At 37.5% G+C, this 18,112-nt stretch overlaps 1 protein-coding gene across 1 annotated transcript in view; it reads left to right on the top strand.

The window, feature by feature from the left end:
- Window positions 1–17,691, top strand: part of LOC129701833 (gamma-aminobutyric acid receptor subunit beta-2) — a 109,533-nt gene extending 91,842 nt beyond the window's left edge. The window contains exons 6-9 of the mRNA XM_055643302.1: window positions 3,818–3,955; window positions 5,620–5,772; window positions 7,022–7,263; window positions 9,300–17,691. Of these exons, the coding sequence (XP_055499277.1) occupies window positions 3,818–3,955; window positions 5,620–5,772; window positions 7,022–7,263; window positions 9,300–9,647 (881 nt within the window). The 3' untranslated portion in view covers window positions 9,648–17,691. The remainder of the gene's footprint in view (window positions 1–3,817; window positions 3,956–5,619; window positions 5,773–7,021; window positions 7,264–9,299) is intronic.
- Window positions 17,692–18,112: the final 421 nt, after the last annotated feature.

Below are 18,112 nucleotides of genomic sequence, written 5' to 3'. Positions count from 1 at the left end.
CATGAAACATCATTTGTGGTTTTTTTGTAATAAGTTGAATGCCTTCCAGTTACTTATCCCATCTGCATGGTTTAAAACTGTCTTTCTGTTGCACGATCTGACCATCTGGTAGTTCCAGATTGTCATGTGGATTCATCTGTTCTGGAAAGTGATGCTCCAACTCCCCAATTGTTAAACAAAATTAAATCCAGTGGTTCTCATCTCCGTGGTTCCATGACTATGTGGTACCATCACATTCATTTTCTGATAGTTACTAAGAACAAATCACCTTATTTATAATCCAAATGGAATCCATAGAGCATCAATTATTTTCAATTCTCAAGATCAATGTTAAATAAGTATTAAATGATTGTTAGTAAAATTGAATCTTCAGTTATTATGTGATATACATTTTTGTTTTAAATGTGTACTTCATGAATACAATTTGGAGAGGCATATGGATATGCAGGCAATGGAGGGATATTGATTATGTACAGATACAATACAATACAATACAATACAATACATTACAATACAATTGAATTGTCATTTGGACCCCTTGAGGTCCAAACGAAATGACGTTTCTGCAGCCATACATTACAAACAAATAGACCCAAGACACAACATAATTTACATAAACATCCATCACATCGCTGTGATGGAAGGCCAAAAAACTTATATCTCCACTGCACTCCCCCCCCCCCCGATGTCAGAGTCAAAGTCAAAGCCCCCGGCTGGCGATGGCGATTGTCCCGCAGGCCATTAAAGCCACGCCTGGTGATGCAAGGTCGCACACCGGGTCTTGATGTTGGAGCCCCCGGCGTGCGCTCGCAGAGTCCATTGGCCATTGCAAGCCGCGCGGGGCGGTGCTGTGAGGCCCCGCTCCAGGAGCTCTTCGACCCCGCAACTCGGGCGGGAGAAGTCACGTTGCGGGAGCCCTGAAAAGCGGTCTCCCTCCACTGACCCGCGGGCTCCCGGTGCCGCCGTCCGCCAGACCCGCAGTTTCAGCCTCCGAATCTCCGGAGGTCGGGCCGCAGCAGCAGCAGCGCTCCACCCGCTCCGGACTCGGCCAGCTCCGCGACGGTGAGGTGAGTCGTCGGCACCAGAGCCCCCGGTCTTCTCCTGTTGGAGGCCGCTCCTTGTTGCAGCCCCAACGACAACGGAGACCCGACAAAGAAAAGGTCGGGTCTCCCGTGCAGTGAGAGATTTAAAAGTTGGCCCCCACCCCCCACCCACACACACTTAACAAAAACTACTAAAAACTTAGTTAAAAAAACGCAGGGGCTGCAGAGGCCGCTCCTCGTTGCAGCCCCAACGATGGATAAGAGATGGTCTTGGCATCAATTGTGGGCCAAAGGGCCTGTTCCTGTGCTGTATTATGTTACAAATTATATAGTTCCCAGCAGGATCAATTGTTTAATTCATCATTATAGATTAATTAGAACAATAATGTATATATAATCTATAACATTTTAATATCCATTTTGTCATTAAGCCTTTTTAAAATCAGGATGTTTGCATCAAAATGGACAGGATAGAAATGTTTTGTTTTTTAACATATCTAAACACATTTTGAAAGCACAACTACAAATAGGTTGCAACGATCTTGCGAAAAAATAAAAATGTGGTTATCTGTATTTTCAATGAGTAAGATTAATTCTGTGATTCAGTGACACAAACTGCTCCATTCTTGACTGAGAAGATGCCAAGAGTTTAGTCCCTCAGTCACGCTGAGGATTTTCCAGTGCCCACTAGGTGATGTTAAAATATTCTTTATTTAGGGACATTGCTATGCTGTGTATCAATTTAATAAACTAATTAAAATCATGTTTGGCTTTATGTTGGGGTAACATGCTGCATTTATTAATGCAAACAAGTTTTCATGAGCAGGTTAATTCAATGAGATTGAAGATTGGTTATTGTTTGATGAAAAGCTTGTGCTGCAAAGCTGCACAAGTTCACAAGTTATAGGAGTAGAATTAGGCCATTTGGCCCATCGAGTCCACTCTGCCTGATCTGCCTGATCATGGCTGATCTTGGCCTCCCAAACCCATTTTCTTGCCTTCTTCCCATAACCTTTGAGACTTATTCTAATCAAGAATGGGTCTATCTCAGCCTTAAAAATATCCACTGACTTGGCTTCCAAAGCCCTCTGTGGCAATGAGTTCCATAGATTAACTACCCTCTGACTTAACAGGTTTCTCCTCACCTCCTTTCTAAACGAGAGCCCTTTAATTCTGAGGCAATGACCTCTGGTCCTAGACTCTCCCACCAGTGGAAACATAATTTCCACATTCACTCTATGCTTTTCATTATTCTGTAAGTTTCAATGAGGTCCCCCCTCAACCTTCTAAACTCCAGCGAGTAGATGCCCAGTGCTGTCAAACGCTCATCATATGCTTACCCATTCATTCCTGGAATTATTCTTGTAAACCTCCTCTGGATCCTCTCCAGAGCCAACACATGGGGCCTCAGATATGGGGCCCAAATCTGCTCATAGTACTCCAAATGTGCCTTATAGAGCCTCAGCATTACATCTCTGTTACAAAGCTGCATTACTTTAGCTACATTGCAAAGCTGTAGCTGGAGGCGAGTAATTACTGCAGGGTGCTGAAGCACTGAATAGAAGGGGAATTGTGGGGATTGGGGACAGAGCCGTCGGGAGGGGGTCAATTAATTATGTGGAAGAGAGAGGTAAATGAGAGGTTTATTTGAGGGAAAGCATGTGTCAAAGATTATGACAATTAAACCATATTTATAGTTCGTTATTGACACAATTTAGGATTAAGATACCCAATTAAATACATTTCCCACACTTTCAAATTTCTCCAAATTGACAGATTAAATATTTCACCAAGGTCATCACTATTTAATAGATTGATATAAATACATCGATAGATGCTCCTGAACCCATCATCAGTGATGTAACCTGGGGTCATTGGGTGTTTCGGGTCTTTCAACATCAGACACCCTCACCCAGGCGACCCAGCCGTGGTTGATCAGACCACGACTTGTGTTCAGGTGGCATTCGCTCCTCCCCATGGACCTCCTCTCCTGATCCAGAGCCATCTCGAGGCCTTCTCCGCTGCCTCTGAGGTGTTCTTGATGGCCCTCCTCCTTGCCACTCCGTTGATGTCCAGTGCACTTAAGGCTTTGTAGAGCGATTGCCCTGCAAAACCTCTGCAGCCAACCTCGATGGGCATCCACCTTGCCTTCCAGCCCTGCTTGCGGCAGTCTACGACCAGTTCTTCATATTTGGCCATCTTCCTCTCGTGGGCCTCCTCCAGACAGTCCTCCCACGGCACTGTCAGTTCCAACAAGACGATGTTTTGGTCGCCTCTGAGACCAGGAGGATATCTGGCCTCAGGGTGGTCATGGCAATGTGCTGTGGGAACTTCTAAAATTTATTCCTACAGATTTAATTGTATATGTGGAATTCCTTGAAAGTAGTACAGTAGTGATTGGTTCTAATTTTTATTGTTTTGCAATGTGAATTAATTGCATGAGTCTAAAAACAAAATATTATTAAAACACTAGTTCAGACTAAAGATAGACAAAATGCTGGAGTAACTCAGTGGGTCAGGCAACCCTGGAGGACATGGATAGGTAATGTTTTGGGTCAGAACCCTTCTTCAGACAGCACTATTTCTGACTAGTTAAGCAAGAGCAAATATGTGAACATTTAGTTAAAATAAAAATAGAAGGTAATATCTTGTGAGATGCAGAATTGCCATCAGACAATGGTAGGTCCTTGCTGTCTGCAAAGGGGTAAACAGCACAATTTGCTAAACATAGATCAGTTGTGATGATGCTTGACCTTGGGTTATTTTCATTTCAGATGGGTACACTACGGATGACATTGAATTCTATTGGCTTGGAGGTGACAGAGCTGTGACCGGAGTGGAAAAGATTGAGTTACCACAGTTTTCTATTGTCGATTATAATCTAATGTCCAAGAACGTTGTTTTCTCTACAGGTATTTTACACTGAATACCCATAAATATGTGAGCAATGGAATTATTTTAGAAAATGTAAATAGAAGCTATCAGACCAAGTGTACATACATGGTGTAAAAGAAAAGCTCGCTCTGTATGAGTGCTAATAAATGTATGCAAAACTACCATATCACAAGCAGGCAACCAAACCTGAAGTACATTTCACCAGATTCAGTCCTGACCTTGGATGCTGTCTGTGTGCTGTTTACACATTTTCCTTTGTTTCCAGAATTTTTGAAGGAATATGTTTGATATATTATATGAACGATTTTTGAAACCCTCATCTGTGCCTTCTTCATCCTAGATGTTGCCATCTCAATGCCTTCCACTACAATTTTCATCAAATGCAAACTTAAATTCATAAAAAAGCTGTTTCCAATATCTTAATTCAAACAAGTTCTGTTTACCCTTCATATCTGAACTCTCAATTTAATTTTAAAATTCTTGATCATAGTTTTGTAAATGTATCTCTCCTTCCCACTCTAATCTCTGCCAAACAACATCCCATAAGGATCACTATGCCTCTCCATCTGGGCTCTTGTTTATTTGTGGATTGTATTTGCTGAACCAATGGTTTAATCAACTTACATGGCTGAATTCAGTGGAATTTCTTCCCTGAACATTCTTTCTCCTCCTTTAATATGCTCCTTAAAAGCTAGCTTATGTCCAAGCTTTTCATCAAATGTCCTAACATCTCCTTGCACGACTTGGTGAGAATTTGGTGTGATAATGCTTCTGAAAAGCACCCTACGTCAATGTTGAATCCACCAAATAAATGTATTTCCTTTCCTATCAAAAAAGGTGTGTCCTTATAAGGATAAAACAGAGTGGCTTTCTAAATTGTGAAATGCATGAAGCAGTAAAGGTATAAAGTGATTTGAGCAGTTTTATAGCCAATAAGTAGGTCATTGAAATGTCATGGAGAAGTACCGAAGATAACCAATATGATTAAGGGAATTCTGATACAAGTAGTTAGCAGCTAAATTAAAATGTACTAAAATGTACTTGAAGTACTGTAACCAGTTCCTGGCATCATTGCTTAGGGACCTTAGGGGTAGATTGATCAGAAAAACACATGGAATACAGGGGTTAACTTACTTGGAGAAATTATAGTAAGTTGAGTTATGTTCACTGGAATCCAGAGAGTTAATGCATGATTTGATTATGTTTATATTAACATAGATACAGATAAATTTTAAATTGGTGGAAGAATTTAACACAGGGAGGCTTAATCTAAAAACTAGAGATAAGCCTTTCAGGAGTGATATTGAGAAATAATTCTGAATACAAAATTGATAGTAATTTTATACATTTAGTTGGTAGTGGAATAATTATTGATATTTAATCTGAGGCAGGTATATTTTTATTAACCAAAGATAGTAAGGGATATGAGGTAAAGGTGGATTAATAACATTTGGTCTCAATCAACAATGAGCTCTGAAAGGCAGAGAACATTCGTATGAAATAACAATGGCTTATTTGATTTTTATTTCACCTTTTTGCATAACTTTAGGAATAGATGATGACAAATGGGATTTAATGGGTTTTCTTTTGTTTGCTTGTTGGGAAATAAAATTACCTATACTTAATACAGATTTAATATTTTGGCCATGGTCAGAGTTGTAAGTATTTATATATTTTTCAGGTGCTTACCCCAGGCTTTCCCTCAGTTTCAAGCTGAAAAGAAATATTGGTTACTTCATTCTGCAAACATATATGCCCTCCATCTTGATCACCATCCTTTCTTGGGTTTCTTTCTGGATTAATTATGATGCGTCTGCTGCACGAGTTGCTTTAGGTATGTTGTTTAAGTACTTGCAGCTTAGAACAGCTACTGTTATTTCTTCCTGCATTACTGAATGCTGAATTAGTACGAGGAATTCATTTATAAAATAGTTTTGAAAAGCAATCATTAAGCTCCCTCATCACACAAATGACTCTTGATTAATTTAGTTTAGGAATACAGCGCGGAAACAGGCCCTTCAGCCCACCAGGTCCGCGATGACCAGCGATCCCCGTGCACTAATGCTGTCCTACACACACTAGGGACAATTTACAATTATACCAAGCCAATCAATCTACAATCTGTAGGTCTTTGGAGTGTGGAAGGAAATCCCAGAGAAAACCCACGCAGGTCACGGGGAGAACGTACAAACTCCTTGAACTCAGAGACAAGCACCCGTAGTCTGGATGGAACGTGGGTCTCTGGCTCTGTAATGCAGCAACTCTACCGCTGTGCCACCTTGCTGCCCCCTCAAAAGTTCTGATTGTCTATTCCATCTATGCTCCTCATAATGTAATATACTTCTATCAAAGCAATACAGCATCCCTTAGTGAGGGTGCCAAGGGTTTTTAGGAAACAGCAGGAGAATGGGGTTGAGAGGGAAAGATAGATCAGCCATAATAGAATGTGTAGACTTGATGGGCTGAATGGCCTAATCCTGCTCCTAAAACATGAACTGATGAGCATTTGCAATGTTTCACCATGTGCACCTGGAGGCCAGACCTTTTTGTAAAATCATTGCCTCGGCTAGATCTCTAGAATCAAATTCAGTAATAACAACCTGTCATTGGAGCATTTTAATTTTTAAATTATGTTCATGCATTCAGAACATTTAACCTTTTTTAAAATCTAGTTAATGAACTATTTTGCACATGGGGTAGAAAGGTACTGTTTTTCCAAGAATTTGTCATACACATTTTTATTGGATCTTGATATATCCATGTGAAATGTATTTGAAAAGTACTAACATAATGAAGAGTTTTGTTGGTTCAGTAACCCATTGGAAAAAATTGCACTGTTTAGAACAATTTGTAGTGGAATGAATGCCATAGAAAAATTTTTGTTTATTAAATGATTTATGCATGAGCAAACTTCTTTTCACTCTTTCCAAACATATATTGTTTATAATGTTTTGAGTCTGTTTTCTAAGTGCTTCAGTGATTTAATTTGTTTTTCAGTATGATGTGTAGTGCTATCTGATAGGAGAAAGCAAGTTTAAATGTTGATAACTATACATTCAGGATTATTACGTAATACTTTACAGGTATTACCACGGTACTTACTATGACTACAATCAACACCCATCTCCGGGAAACCCTTCCAAAGATCCCCTATGTAAAAGCTATTGATATGTACCTGATGTGCTGCTTTGTGTTTGTTTTTTTGGCCCTTTTGGAGTATGCACTGGTTAACTACATCTTTTTCGGAAGAGGACCACAACGGCAAAAGAAGATTGCAGAGAAAGCAGCTAAAGCCAACAATGAGAAGATAAGATCAGAAGACAAGGTATTATCTAGTGGGGAGAGTCAGATTGAAGCATTTCAAGGGTGCATATGCTATTGGATGTGAATGCTTAAAATGAATAGTTCTTAAATCAATGGATCTCAGCGACTAATATCACAAGCATCCTTTGATGGGTAGCAGTCTATTCGAACAGATGGGGATAGACTCATTCTGCGTGCACTACTTACCTCACCAGCTGCTGCCATCTTGATCATTGTTTCTTACCATGTTTGCAATGCATTAAATGAAAGTGCCATTCCAAACCAGGTGACACTCGGCGAGCAGCCAGAGGTCCCAGAAGCTCTTCATGTGGGGAAACGTGAGGGAGGCGGAAATGAGTTCACGCTCAATTTCAGACATTGGGTGGTACAGTTGCTGGGACTATGGAGTGAGAGCAAGTGGCAGTCAGGGAATGACTCAGACCAGGTGAGTGTGGGTGGCTAGAGAGTGATGAAAAATTCTGGAGGAATGGGAGAGCACAAGTTGAAATGGGAAAGAGGAATGCGTCTGAGGGCAGGGTTTGGGGAAGGGGGACTGATGGATGGACAGGGTTATAGGAATGGATAACAGACTTTAGAGATACAGCGCGGAAACAGGCCTTTCTGAGTCCACGCCGAACAGCGATCACCCCAAACGCTAGCATTATCCTACACATCATTTTACCAAAGCCAATTAACCTACAAACCTGTACTTCTTGGAATGTGGGAGGAAACCGGAGCACCCGGAGAAAACCCACGCCATCACAGGGAGAACATACAAACTCTGCACAGACAGCACCCATAATTAGGATTGAACCCAGGTCTCTGACATTGTAAGGCAGCAGCTCCACTACTGTGGCACTCCCAAGACGAGAGGGTTAGGGAAGGGGATGCTGTGGAAGAGGGTGTGGTCACAGTGTGAACGCACACAGAAATATGTGTAACATCACCCTGAGACCAGAGATCTCCCAGTCTAACATTTGTTTTTTATATTTTCATAATCGACGGTTACCCAGTCTTCTTTCTCATCAGCTACATCTGTAGGTTTTCATGCAGATGGACTTCTGACATTTAACATTTAATCTTCAGTGGAATTAGCACCAGTAATTAAAATGTTGAAAGTAGCTAAATAATAATAATTAATCATATAACTGGAACAAGTAAACTGTGAACAACTAACTATAAATCTATTGGCTTACCAGGAATAGGAAGCCATCACATTGTGAAATATCGGATGGGGCTTGTAAAGTCAATGAACCATTGCTTTTGGCTCTGGCAGAAAATTATTAAGAAGCTCTACTGTAAAGGCCCAGCGTTATTTTTTTTTTTGTTGAAAGGAAAAAGTGGGAAATATAATAGTTTTATTTCCACTACCATCAGGTGTTGAGCCAGTGAATGTATGAACTGGTTATATATCCGAGCAAAACTCAACATCACCCATCCATTCCCTGCTAAGATGCTGCCTGATTAGCTGAGTTTTCCAGCATGTTGTGCTTGTCTCAAGTTTCCAGCATCTGCAGTTCTTTGTGCCTGAGGATAGCAAAGATATATATTTAAAACCAGTACAATAGTTTATAATCATCTGCCCCATCATTGGCACCCACAAAGCAGAAATTACCGAATATATCTTTAAATACTTATCTATCCCTGCCTAAAAATAAAATCGGACAATGCTTGAAACACTCGGCAGGTCAAATAACATATGTGGGAACAAAATGAAAATCAATGCTTTAGTTTGAAGACAATATTAGAATTGGGATCAGAGATTTTCAATTGTAGCACGTTTGAGGGAGTGAGGAATGGCTAGGACAAAGAATATCTATGATCAGCTATTGGTGGAAATCATCTGATTGCTAGGTTAAGGAGAGAAATAGATGTATGTTAATAACCCAAGAGAAAAAATCAAGGTCCTAAATGATCTAAATGAGGGGTTTTCTAATAACATGACATTATTTGTGATCTTGTTAAAACTGTAATATGTCCAGTCATTTGAATTTTCAGGAAAATGATTTGATGAAAAGTGGTTCTTTATCTAATATTGGGTTTTTTTTTAACCTTCAGATGGATCCACATGAAAATATTCTCCTAAGCACACTTGAGATTAAGAATGAAATGAGTGCTGCTGAGATCACAATGTGCATCGGTGATCCCAGAAGTACCATGATGCCATATGACACCTCTGGTATTCAATACAGGAAGGCAGGATTGTCCAGGCACAATTTTGGAAGGAGCGCCTTGGAAAGACACGTAGCCCAAAAGAAGAGCAGGCTACGGAGACGTGCTTCTCAGTTGAAAATTAATATCCCGGATTTGACTGATGTGAATGCCATTGACAAGTGGTCACGGGTGATATTTCCCCTTGTTTTTGGATTTTTCAATGTAGTCTACTGGCTGTATTATGTGAATTAAGATGAAGAATGTGCACAGACAGTATCTTTCCACATTTTATTTGTTTTGCAACAAGGTGGAACCATCGTTTTGAATATGAGGTTGTTCAGAACAAAATTTGCATGCACTTTAACTCCTAAATGGCTGGCTCTATCGAACTCTTCATTGATTAAGTTCTGAGAATTGAAACATTTAGCTGTGTCTGTGATTCTACTTATCACAATTAAGTTATAGAGTAATATTTTCCTTTTTTTAATAATATATCTGCCTCAGATCAGTCCATATACCTATCACATCAAAATGTGTTTATTTAAAAACGATAACATAGCTATAATTTTTCATTTAAGAGCAAGAACCTCTCTCTGAATTTTTAGTTATGATTAAGCAGTAACTTTAACAACGTTTTCTATCATTTAAGCACGTTCAACACAGTGCTAGTTTGTCAAAGCAGCCTTGTTAAAGGCTGAGAGACAACGATGCATGCAAGGTGTCTAAGAGCTGCTATTCATTTAAATGAAAACAAAATAACTGTTCAAACTGAAGACATTAGGACACAAAGTTTAGAGTGGACCTTCAAAATAATGTTAGAACTCGAGTCTGCCTTTTACAGAATTATGAAATTACATTTAATCCAAATCCTGAAAAGATCTCATTTGTATACACATTACAAAACATTTCAACTGAAAATGTTGATCGTGTTAAATAATATGTACATTGCTTTTTTTTTTAAATTATTGTCATTAATACATTCAAGTTAACATGGAAATAATTGACCCCATTGACTATTGAAAAGGTGAAAACATAATAAATGCCTCATGTACACTGAAGGTCCAATTCAATAGTAAATTCCCAAGTTACAAAAGATGGTCAGTCGTTAAGTTATAAAGGTTGCAGACTTATTACGACTAAGTGATAATTTGTTAACCCACCACAAAGAAATCTAGGTCTTGATAATTAATAGCTGACCTGTTCTTTGCTCAATGTAGAAAGGAAGGTGAAATCTTTCACTGATCTTTAGCTAGGGAAATCCAAGGGAGGAACTGTTCATCCATCTATTTGTGAGATTTGTTGAAAATAGGTTGATCTGTGGGTGCCCATCATAATCAGAAATAAAAAAGCACATTTTGACTTTATAATGGAATATTTACCAGTGAGAGTCAATGATGGTGCAACACTTTTCTCTACCGCTGCCAGAAACAATGCACTCATAAAATAATATCAACCTTGTGTTTTAATATTTTTAATATACCGCAGCATAATAATGTTCCATAATTTATTAGAACATATATTTTTATTTTAATGAACTGTAGGTGGTTTCTAATCCACCAATTCTATTTTCCTTCTACATAGTCCCATGTAATGTGTCAAATATAATTACAGAAGAAATTATGGCCTTGCAGAAAATACATTTATGACTAAGGTCAGCGTGAAATGACTTTAAATTGCTTAGAGTTAAATGCATTCTACTTCATATAAATCTTCTAGTTCATATAAATCTATCATCACGGAACATTTATAGAGGATTTTCAGTTCAGTTTCATGTATTGTAAAAATGAGTTTCATGTAAGCTTTTATAAAAGAATGTGTTGATTTTGTAATGTGTCAAAACGTCACGTCTGTAAACCATATTAATCTGTTAACCAGCAAACAGAATGTAATTAGTCCATTGTTATATAGGTGTAACATCGGTAATGTAAACTAGGCAGGTAATTGATATTCAAGGAGGCATTACCAAGTGCAGAAACTATTTTTATAGTTAAGATTATTTTGTACACTCAAGGATCATCTACGCCTGAGTTAAGATCCAGTGTAGATAAGTAGAGAATGAAAAGCTGTGCTGTTGTGGGGACCAGAATGTTCACATTATTCTCTCATTATCTGAATTAGAATCCAGTGACTTTAAAGATAAATATACCTGAATTTCAGGTCATCTGAATGGTGTAGCTAAGCACATTCTACAGTATGTCTTTTGGTAAGTGAGTGTAGCTTTAGTGTGGTGGAAAAAAATCAAGTCCTTTCTTTTGCTGAGAGACAAGTTTTAGTGATCTTTCACGAGCATTAGTCTATCAAATTCCTTACTCGTCCAAATCCATAAAGCAGACACTCTTTCTGACTGCATTAATTTTGCATTCGCATCAGCCTCCTTTTTTCACATGGAGCCAGCTATTCAGGCGTTATGTGTTTTAAGAGCTTGAAAACACATTAATATAATTACACCAATTGTAATGTGATTCACAGCTATCTGTAAATATAAATAATTTGTGGACAGGGAGTATATTTTCTAGTTATTCATCCATTATTTTAATTTAGTTTCAATGCTTTACAAATGTTTACATAAGCAATGCTCTGTGTTTTTCTTCAGAATTACAAATAGATTGGAAATGGGTAACTCTTAAAATCTCTTCAAGCATATGAAGATAATTGTAGGCACAAAATAAAGATGAAACATTTGGGTACATTGACAGAGCCAGGGATTTAGAGTGCATGCCAATATGTTCTTGAACTGTGTTCCGAAGAGTTGTTTATGCAACTCGGATCTGATTCTTGCACCCACATAACCTTAGATCTTGGACATAAAATGAAGGAAACTTCAGCACCTAAAGTTGTTCACCCAAAATTGAGTAGCAAAAATGCTTCGAGCAAGTACCAATGTAAAAGATTTTTATGGATTCCATGCATTACTTAAAATAACCTCAGTCTATTTGTAAACAAATGAAAGCATCAATTCTCTACAAACATTTCACAAACTAATCAATCTCTCCCGATACACAATACACCAAAATGTTCCATGTTGCAGTTTTGGTTAACAAAAGGAAAACTAAAGAAGACTGAAGAATAGTTTGGCAATTTAACACCAACAGTTGCTAGCACTTTTTTTGCATTTCTAGAAGGTCAACTTGATTATACAGATAGATTGTCTGATTTGTGATATTTATCTTCATAGTATTAACAGATTGGTAGGTTTTGTTCCTGGTGTTAGAAACTGCCAAATGCAGTTACACCATCAGTTTGCACATAGTTAATTTGCAATGTTGTTGGAAGGAGTGAATGTACTAAATAATTGACTGAGATAATGAAATCAGCAAGACAAAGAATGTTGGTAATACTCAGCAAATCAGTCAACGCCTGCAGAAAGGGAAACAGACATTAATATTTCAGTTCAGAAGACTCGTCATTTAGTCGGAGTTCAACATGAAACCCTAACTGTTTTGCTTTCCATAGAAGCTGCTTGACTTGTTGATTGTTTACAGTGTTTTGTTTTTATTTCAGATTTCCACCATCTACAGTTTTGTTTAGATTTTCTTTCGTGAGACAAATCTACTGAACTCACATCGCTTAAAGTTAAAAGTAGAAAATGTCCTTCTTATAATTGATATATTTGATTTTTTTTCCATATTGTGTGTGAATATTATGCATTTCAACATTGTCCACCAGCCAGCACAGCTGGAGTTAGGCATCATAGAGATTGTCAACAACAATAATCTGAACACAGGTTCACCAACAAAATATTGTTGGAACAATGCAGTATCACAGATGCCATAGTTCTGACGACTTATTGTGCTGGTCTCTGGATGATGATATAACTTAGGTAGAAAGAAGAAAACAGGTGTCATGGGCCTGCACCTCATTTGAGGTATCTACATTCTCTAAAGAATGGAACCGGATAGCTCATTTTTCTTACATAATTTTACAGGCATCTAGTAAAAATTCTAATCCATCATCACCCTTAAACAAGTTCATCATGACCTTGAATATGTTTTCATCAAATAAACAGTTCTGAATGAATAGATCTAGCATTAAGAAAATGGTAAGTAGCAGCAAAAAAAAAAATTAATAATAATTTAAAAAAATTTAAATGAATTAGATATTTGCTACTTAACTTTTTTTTACTAATGCAGTGGATATTTTGTTTCCTTTAATATTAATTGGCAAATGTATAGTTGAGAATTGATTTGATTACTTATGTAACACATGGTGTACTAATTTTTTTTTTAATTGAATGTGGCTAAATATGGTTAGCCAGAATGTATTCTCCTTAACCCCAATCATGATTTACTATCAAATAACAAATTAACTACAATTCCAGGACAGTTTTTATCTAGAGTGAAGTAGCGCCTTTTTTCAGAACCCATATATCAAGAAGTGTGAAAATAATGTCAATATAGTGCTCTACGGATTGTACTTATAGGTTTTTTTAAAGAACCTTTTTATATACTTGAACGTTGGTAAAAATCTACATTATTCAACAGTCCTTTCATCCTTTACCCTCAGAAATTCTTTCCCCAGACATCTCAACTGCAGTTTCACAACATCAAAACTGTACCCCCGATGTTAGGAGAAACACACTGAATTGAGTTTCTTCCAAATCACATTTCTTCCTAACTGAACTGGTTCAACAGATGACTGTACATCTGGCTATTACATATACAGTTGTTCTATAAGACCTAATGTTTAGTGGCAGGTCCATTCATTCAATACCTTCTATGGTGCATAGTGCTAAAAGACAGCTCACCCTGATTTTACATGTATAATATTAAATAATTAAAATCATATTCTATCGGAAATATACACCCTAATTTTGAATCCCTTCATTTGTTTGGATTATCAACATCAAATCCAGAAGTTATTGCCCCTTCAAAATTGTTGTTGAGAAAATGGTGAGAAGGCACTGCCTTGAACTGCTGCAGACCTTCTGGTAGCAGAGTTCAGGATTTGATGATGATTTCAGTGGTGCTGAAGGAATATGTTTCCATGTCAGGATGGAGTAACAAGTGGTGGTGTTCATGTGTTCCTGAATGCTTTGCTCTCCATGTGGTCGAAGGCAGGGCTTTGGGAGGTGTTGTTGGAGTAAGGTGAGTATTGGCAGTTTGCAGATGGTACACTTTGCAACTGCTGTGCCCTCTAGTGGAGCAGGGAATGGACATGTAGCGTACAGGATGAGGTACCAATTAAGTAGACTGCTTTGTCTTGGATAGTGTTGAGCTTCTTGAGTGTCAGGAAATGCTCTCAAGCAGGCAAGTGGATAGTGGAAAGGCTTTGGATGAAGATGTGCTCCGTCTGTTGAATAATCTTTGTTCTGTTTAGCATGAGTAGTTCATCTTTACCAGATTCCATCACCTGGTACTGCTTCCAGCATAATTCTACAATTATGGAATCAGGACTGATCCCCTGATCAGTTAGCATGAGTGAAGTGAGAGATTTTCATGATTTGTGGGACAACAGATTGTAATGTACATTTCTACTACTATTTGATAGGTCGTTCACAAGCTGCCAGAGTCGAGGCAGGGACTATCCCAACGTTTAAGAAACAATTAGATACATGTATAGGACAGGTTTGGAGGGATATGAGCCAAACGTGGGCAGGTGGGACTAGTGTAGCTGGGACATGTTGGCCAGTGTGGGCAAGTTGGGCCGAAGGGTCTGTTTCTACACTGTATCGTTCTATGACTCTATAACAAGGAAGCACATAGATTGGGAACAGAGAGGAGCCCTGATTCATTAGCTGAATAAGTACACTAAGTATTGGAGTAACTCAGTGGGTCAGGCAGCATCTCTGAAGAACATGGATAGGTGACGTTTCAGGTTGGGACCTTTCTTCAGACTGATTGTAGGGTGGGTAGGGGGAGAAATCTGGGAGCGAGGGAAGGCAGCACAAAACATGGCAGATTTGTAAGGTGAAAGTGTGCGATACATATTAATCAAGTAGTTATCTTGCTCAGGTGCCTTTGGTGCATGGATGTCACTGTATTGCTCCCTCTGGTGGATCAATGTGACAGGACATGGCCATAGATTGTAATGGGGGAGTGTTGCATAGTTTGTCTGACCAAGTTAAGATGTGCTTGACAGCTCCCCAAATTTAGACACTCGTCTCCAGCTGTTTGTTTTGCAAAGTCAACGGTTCTATGAGCAACATTGTAACATTCAGTGCCTGAGAACATCTGGTTGTACACTCTTTGTTACATCATTTCAAAGAGCATTTAAATAAACTGTTAGTACAATCTTGATTCTAGCCATCAGGTCGGGCTGGTATATTTTCTCCCCAAAGGACATTTTAAACTGGTTGGCTTTTTTAATGGTGAAGATTACAAATGACTGTCTTTTTTTTCTTTTTAATTCCATGTTCTTATCCAAATTTAAATTCCACAACTGCCATCATGGGATTTGACTTTGGATCTCTTCCCTGTTCCTTCAAGACTAATAATTTAACTAATACTTAATTTGTGTCACATTTAGAAGAACCCTTCTCCACTCCCATTACTAGGTCATAGTGACTAAACCTTTTTGAAATCATAAAATAGTTTACTAGTTTTAATAGAGATATGACAAATGACTAAAGTCAATGTATTACATGTATGGAGGGATTATCATAGAATTAGTCAAATATGTGGTTTCAAAGCAATTGTTTTGCTACCATTACCATCTATGCATCTACATTGATGTTTTCCATTCAGTTTCATTGTCCTACCATTCTCAATATCAAACTTACCATATTTGCAGTCTCATTTACTGCTGGGATGAGCATTTCTTTCCGCTCAGTATCAGAAACTGCACAAATATTGATTTTGAATCATATTCTTCAGTGCCCAAATATAAAATCACATTATTTTAACAGAGATTATAACTAGATTACACTGGTTGAAAGTATTCAGATTATGATAAAAACAGACCATCCAACACTTTGTTCTATCTAAAAACACAACATTTCAAAAGCTTTAGCTGGATCTCTTACAAAATTTTATTTCTTTTAATGTGTATCTTTGGAATCAAAGATTTTGTTTACAAATCATTACAAACATATCAAAACTGGCCAATTATATGAAGAAAGGTTACAAATTACAAGGCAGGAATGAATTCAAGGAAGGATATTCTAGTAGGAGAAGTTATTTAATCGTAAAATACTTGTCACCGGTCCACCCCCAGTGTTCAATTTTGTTCATTGTCAGCAACTGTTTTTAGCTGAAAAATAATCAGCAGTTGAAGATCTCCTTTCTGGGGCACTGTAGGTTGAATTTCATGAAATGCAAATTCTGCCTATAGCAAACAATGTCCATCTTTGGGGATCACATTTTGTAGTTGGTGTCAAATCGCAGGAATTGAAATTGCGACGTTTTACCTTGTTCTCTGCAGAAAGCAAAACCTCATAAGGACTTGCTTTGTGTGACTTCAAATTTGTTTGCAAAATAGATCAACTGTACTTACTTCGTGAAAGCCAATGGACATAATCCATATGCTTTCCTTAACATATATCAACATTCAAAGTTCTTGTAATTAATATAATTAAAAATTGCTAACATCTATGGAAGAGATGGCATCTTCTGGCATTACTTTACAGCAAAAGGTGACTTGCAGAAATTCTTAAAGGTTATGATCGCTACATTTTTACAGCTTAGGATTTCATATTTTATGACACTTCACCGAATGTATATAGTATTAATCTTGTCAATGATCATCACTTGAGGATGAACTCTTGTAAATATAAGTAGATTTCTTAAAACATTTTTAACTTCTAATTTGTATTTTAATGTAATGCGAATGCTAAATCAGCTTCATGGTAAAGCTAAAGTGTTTAAATAACTATGTAAATATTAACAGAAGTATACAATTCACACTTGATGGGAGAATAACTTTTGTTTTATTACGTTAGAACAATTAGTAAGATAGCTATTAATAGACTTTTTTTTCTGGGTGGGATGGGGAGTATTTTATTTCTTGCAGTAGTTTACATCAGCCTTACTATAAGTTGAAAAAGAAAAGCCTTTTCTGTCTTTGCAATATGCACATTTTCCATAGGATGAGTGGACACCATCATATCAATATTTCATGACCACTATTTTGAAGATTATTAATGTTTGAATAAGAAAAACTAATTGAGGGATGTTGATATATTAATTATAAATGATTTGGGCCATAAGGAATATTTTCATGACAAAATTTTTCTGCAGCAAATTTCTGCATGTAAATATTAACAACTGTTGACTAGTGTGTAATTCTTCACAGCAGAATTAATGCAATATAAATAAAGAAAATTTTAAATGGACAAAATATGGATTCTATACTTTTTCTGAAAGATTTCTTCATTCAATATAATTTATTGTGGTTGTGGATTTATTCTAGAGAGCAAACAATAAGTTAGCAACACCATCAGATAATTGAACATGTTCAATGGAGGAAAGGCAACTCAATGTGGGTATTTGTTTAATGCCATGCACCACACATTCAAATTCAAATAAATATACTAGCCAAAGATCATGAAACAAGAACATATGAATATAGAATTGTCAAGTTAGTGAGAGTGCTTACTGAAAGTACTTACTGAGAATTTAGAAGTTTCTCGTAAAAATGGTAAGTCACCATGAAAGATAAAACCATACTAAAAATGTGGCAATAGAACACAGGTTGAAACTATTGATAGGTAAGATTTGTTTTAGAAAATAGTTATTGCAAATTTGGACGTTTGGACAGGTACATGGATAAAATAGGTTTAG

This window comes from Leucoraja erinacea, chromosome 11 (assembly GCF_028641065.1).
Source record: "Leucoraja erinacea ecotype New England chromosome 11, Leri_hhj_1, whole genome shotgun sequence".
NCBI classification, from domain to species: Eukaryota; Metazoa; Chordata; class Chondrichthyes; order Rajiformes; family Rajidae; genus Leucoraja; species Leucoraja erinaceus.
This window is presented reverse-complemented; position numbering and strand designations above follow the sequence as displayed.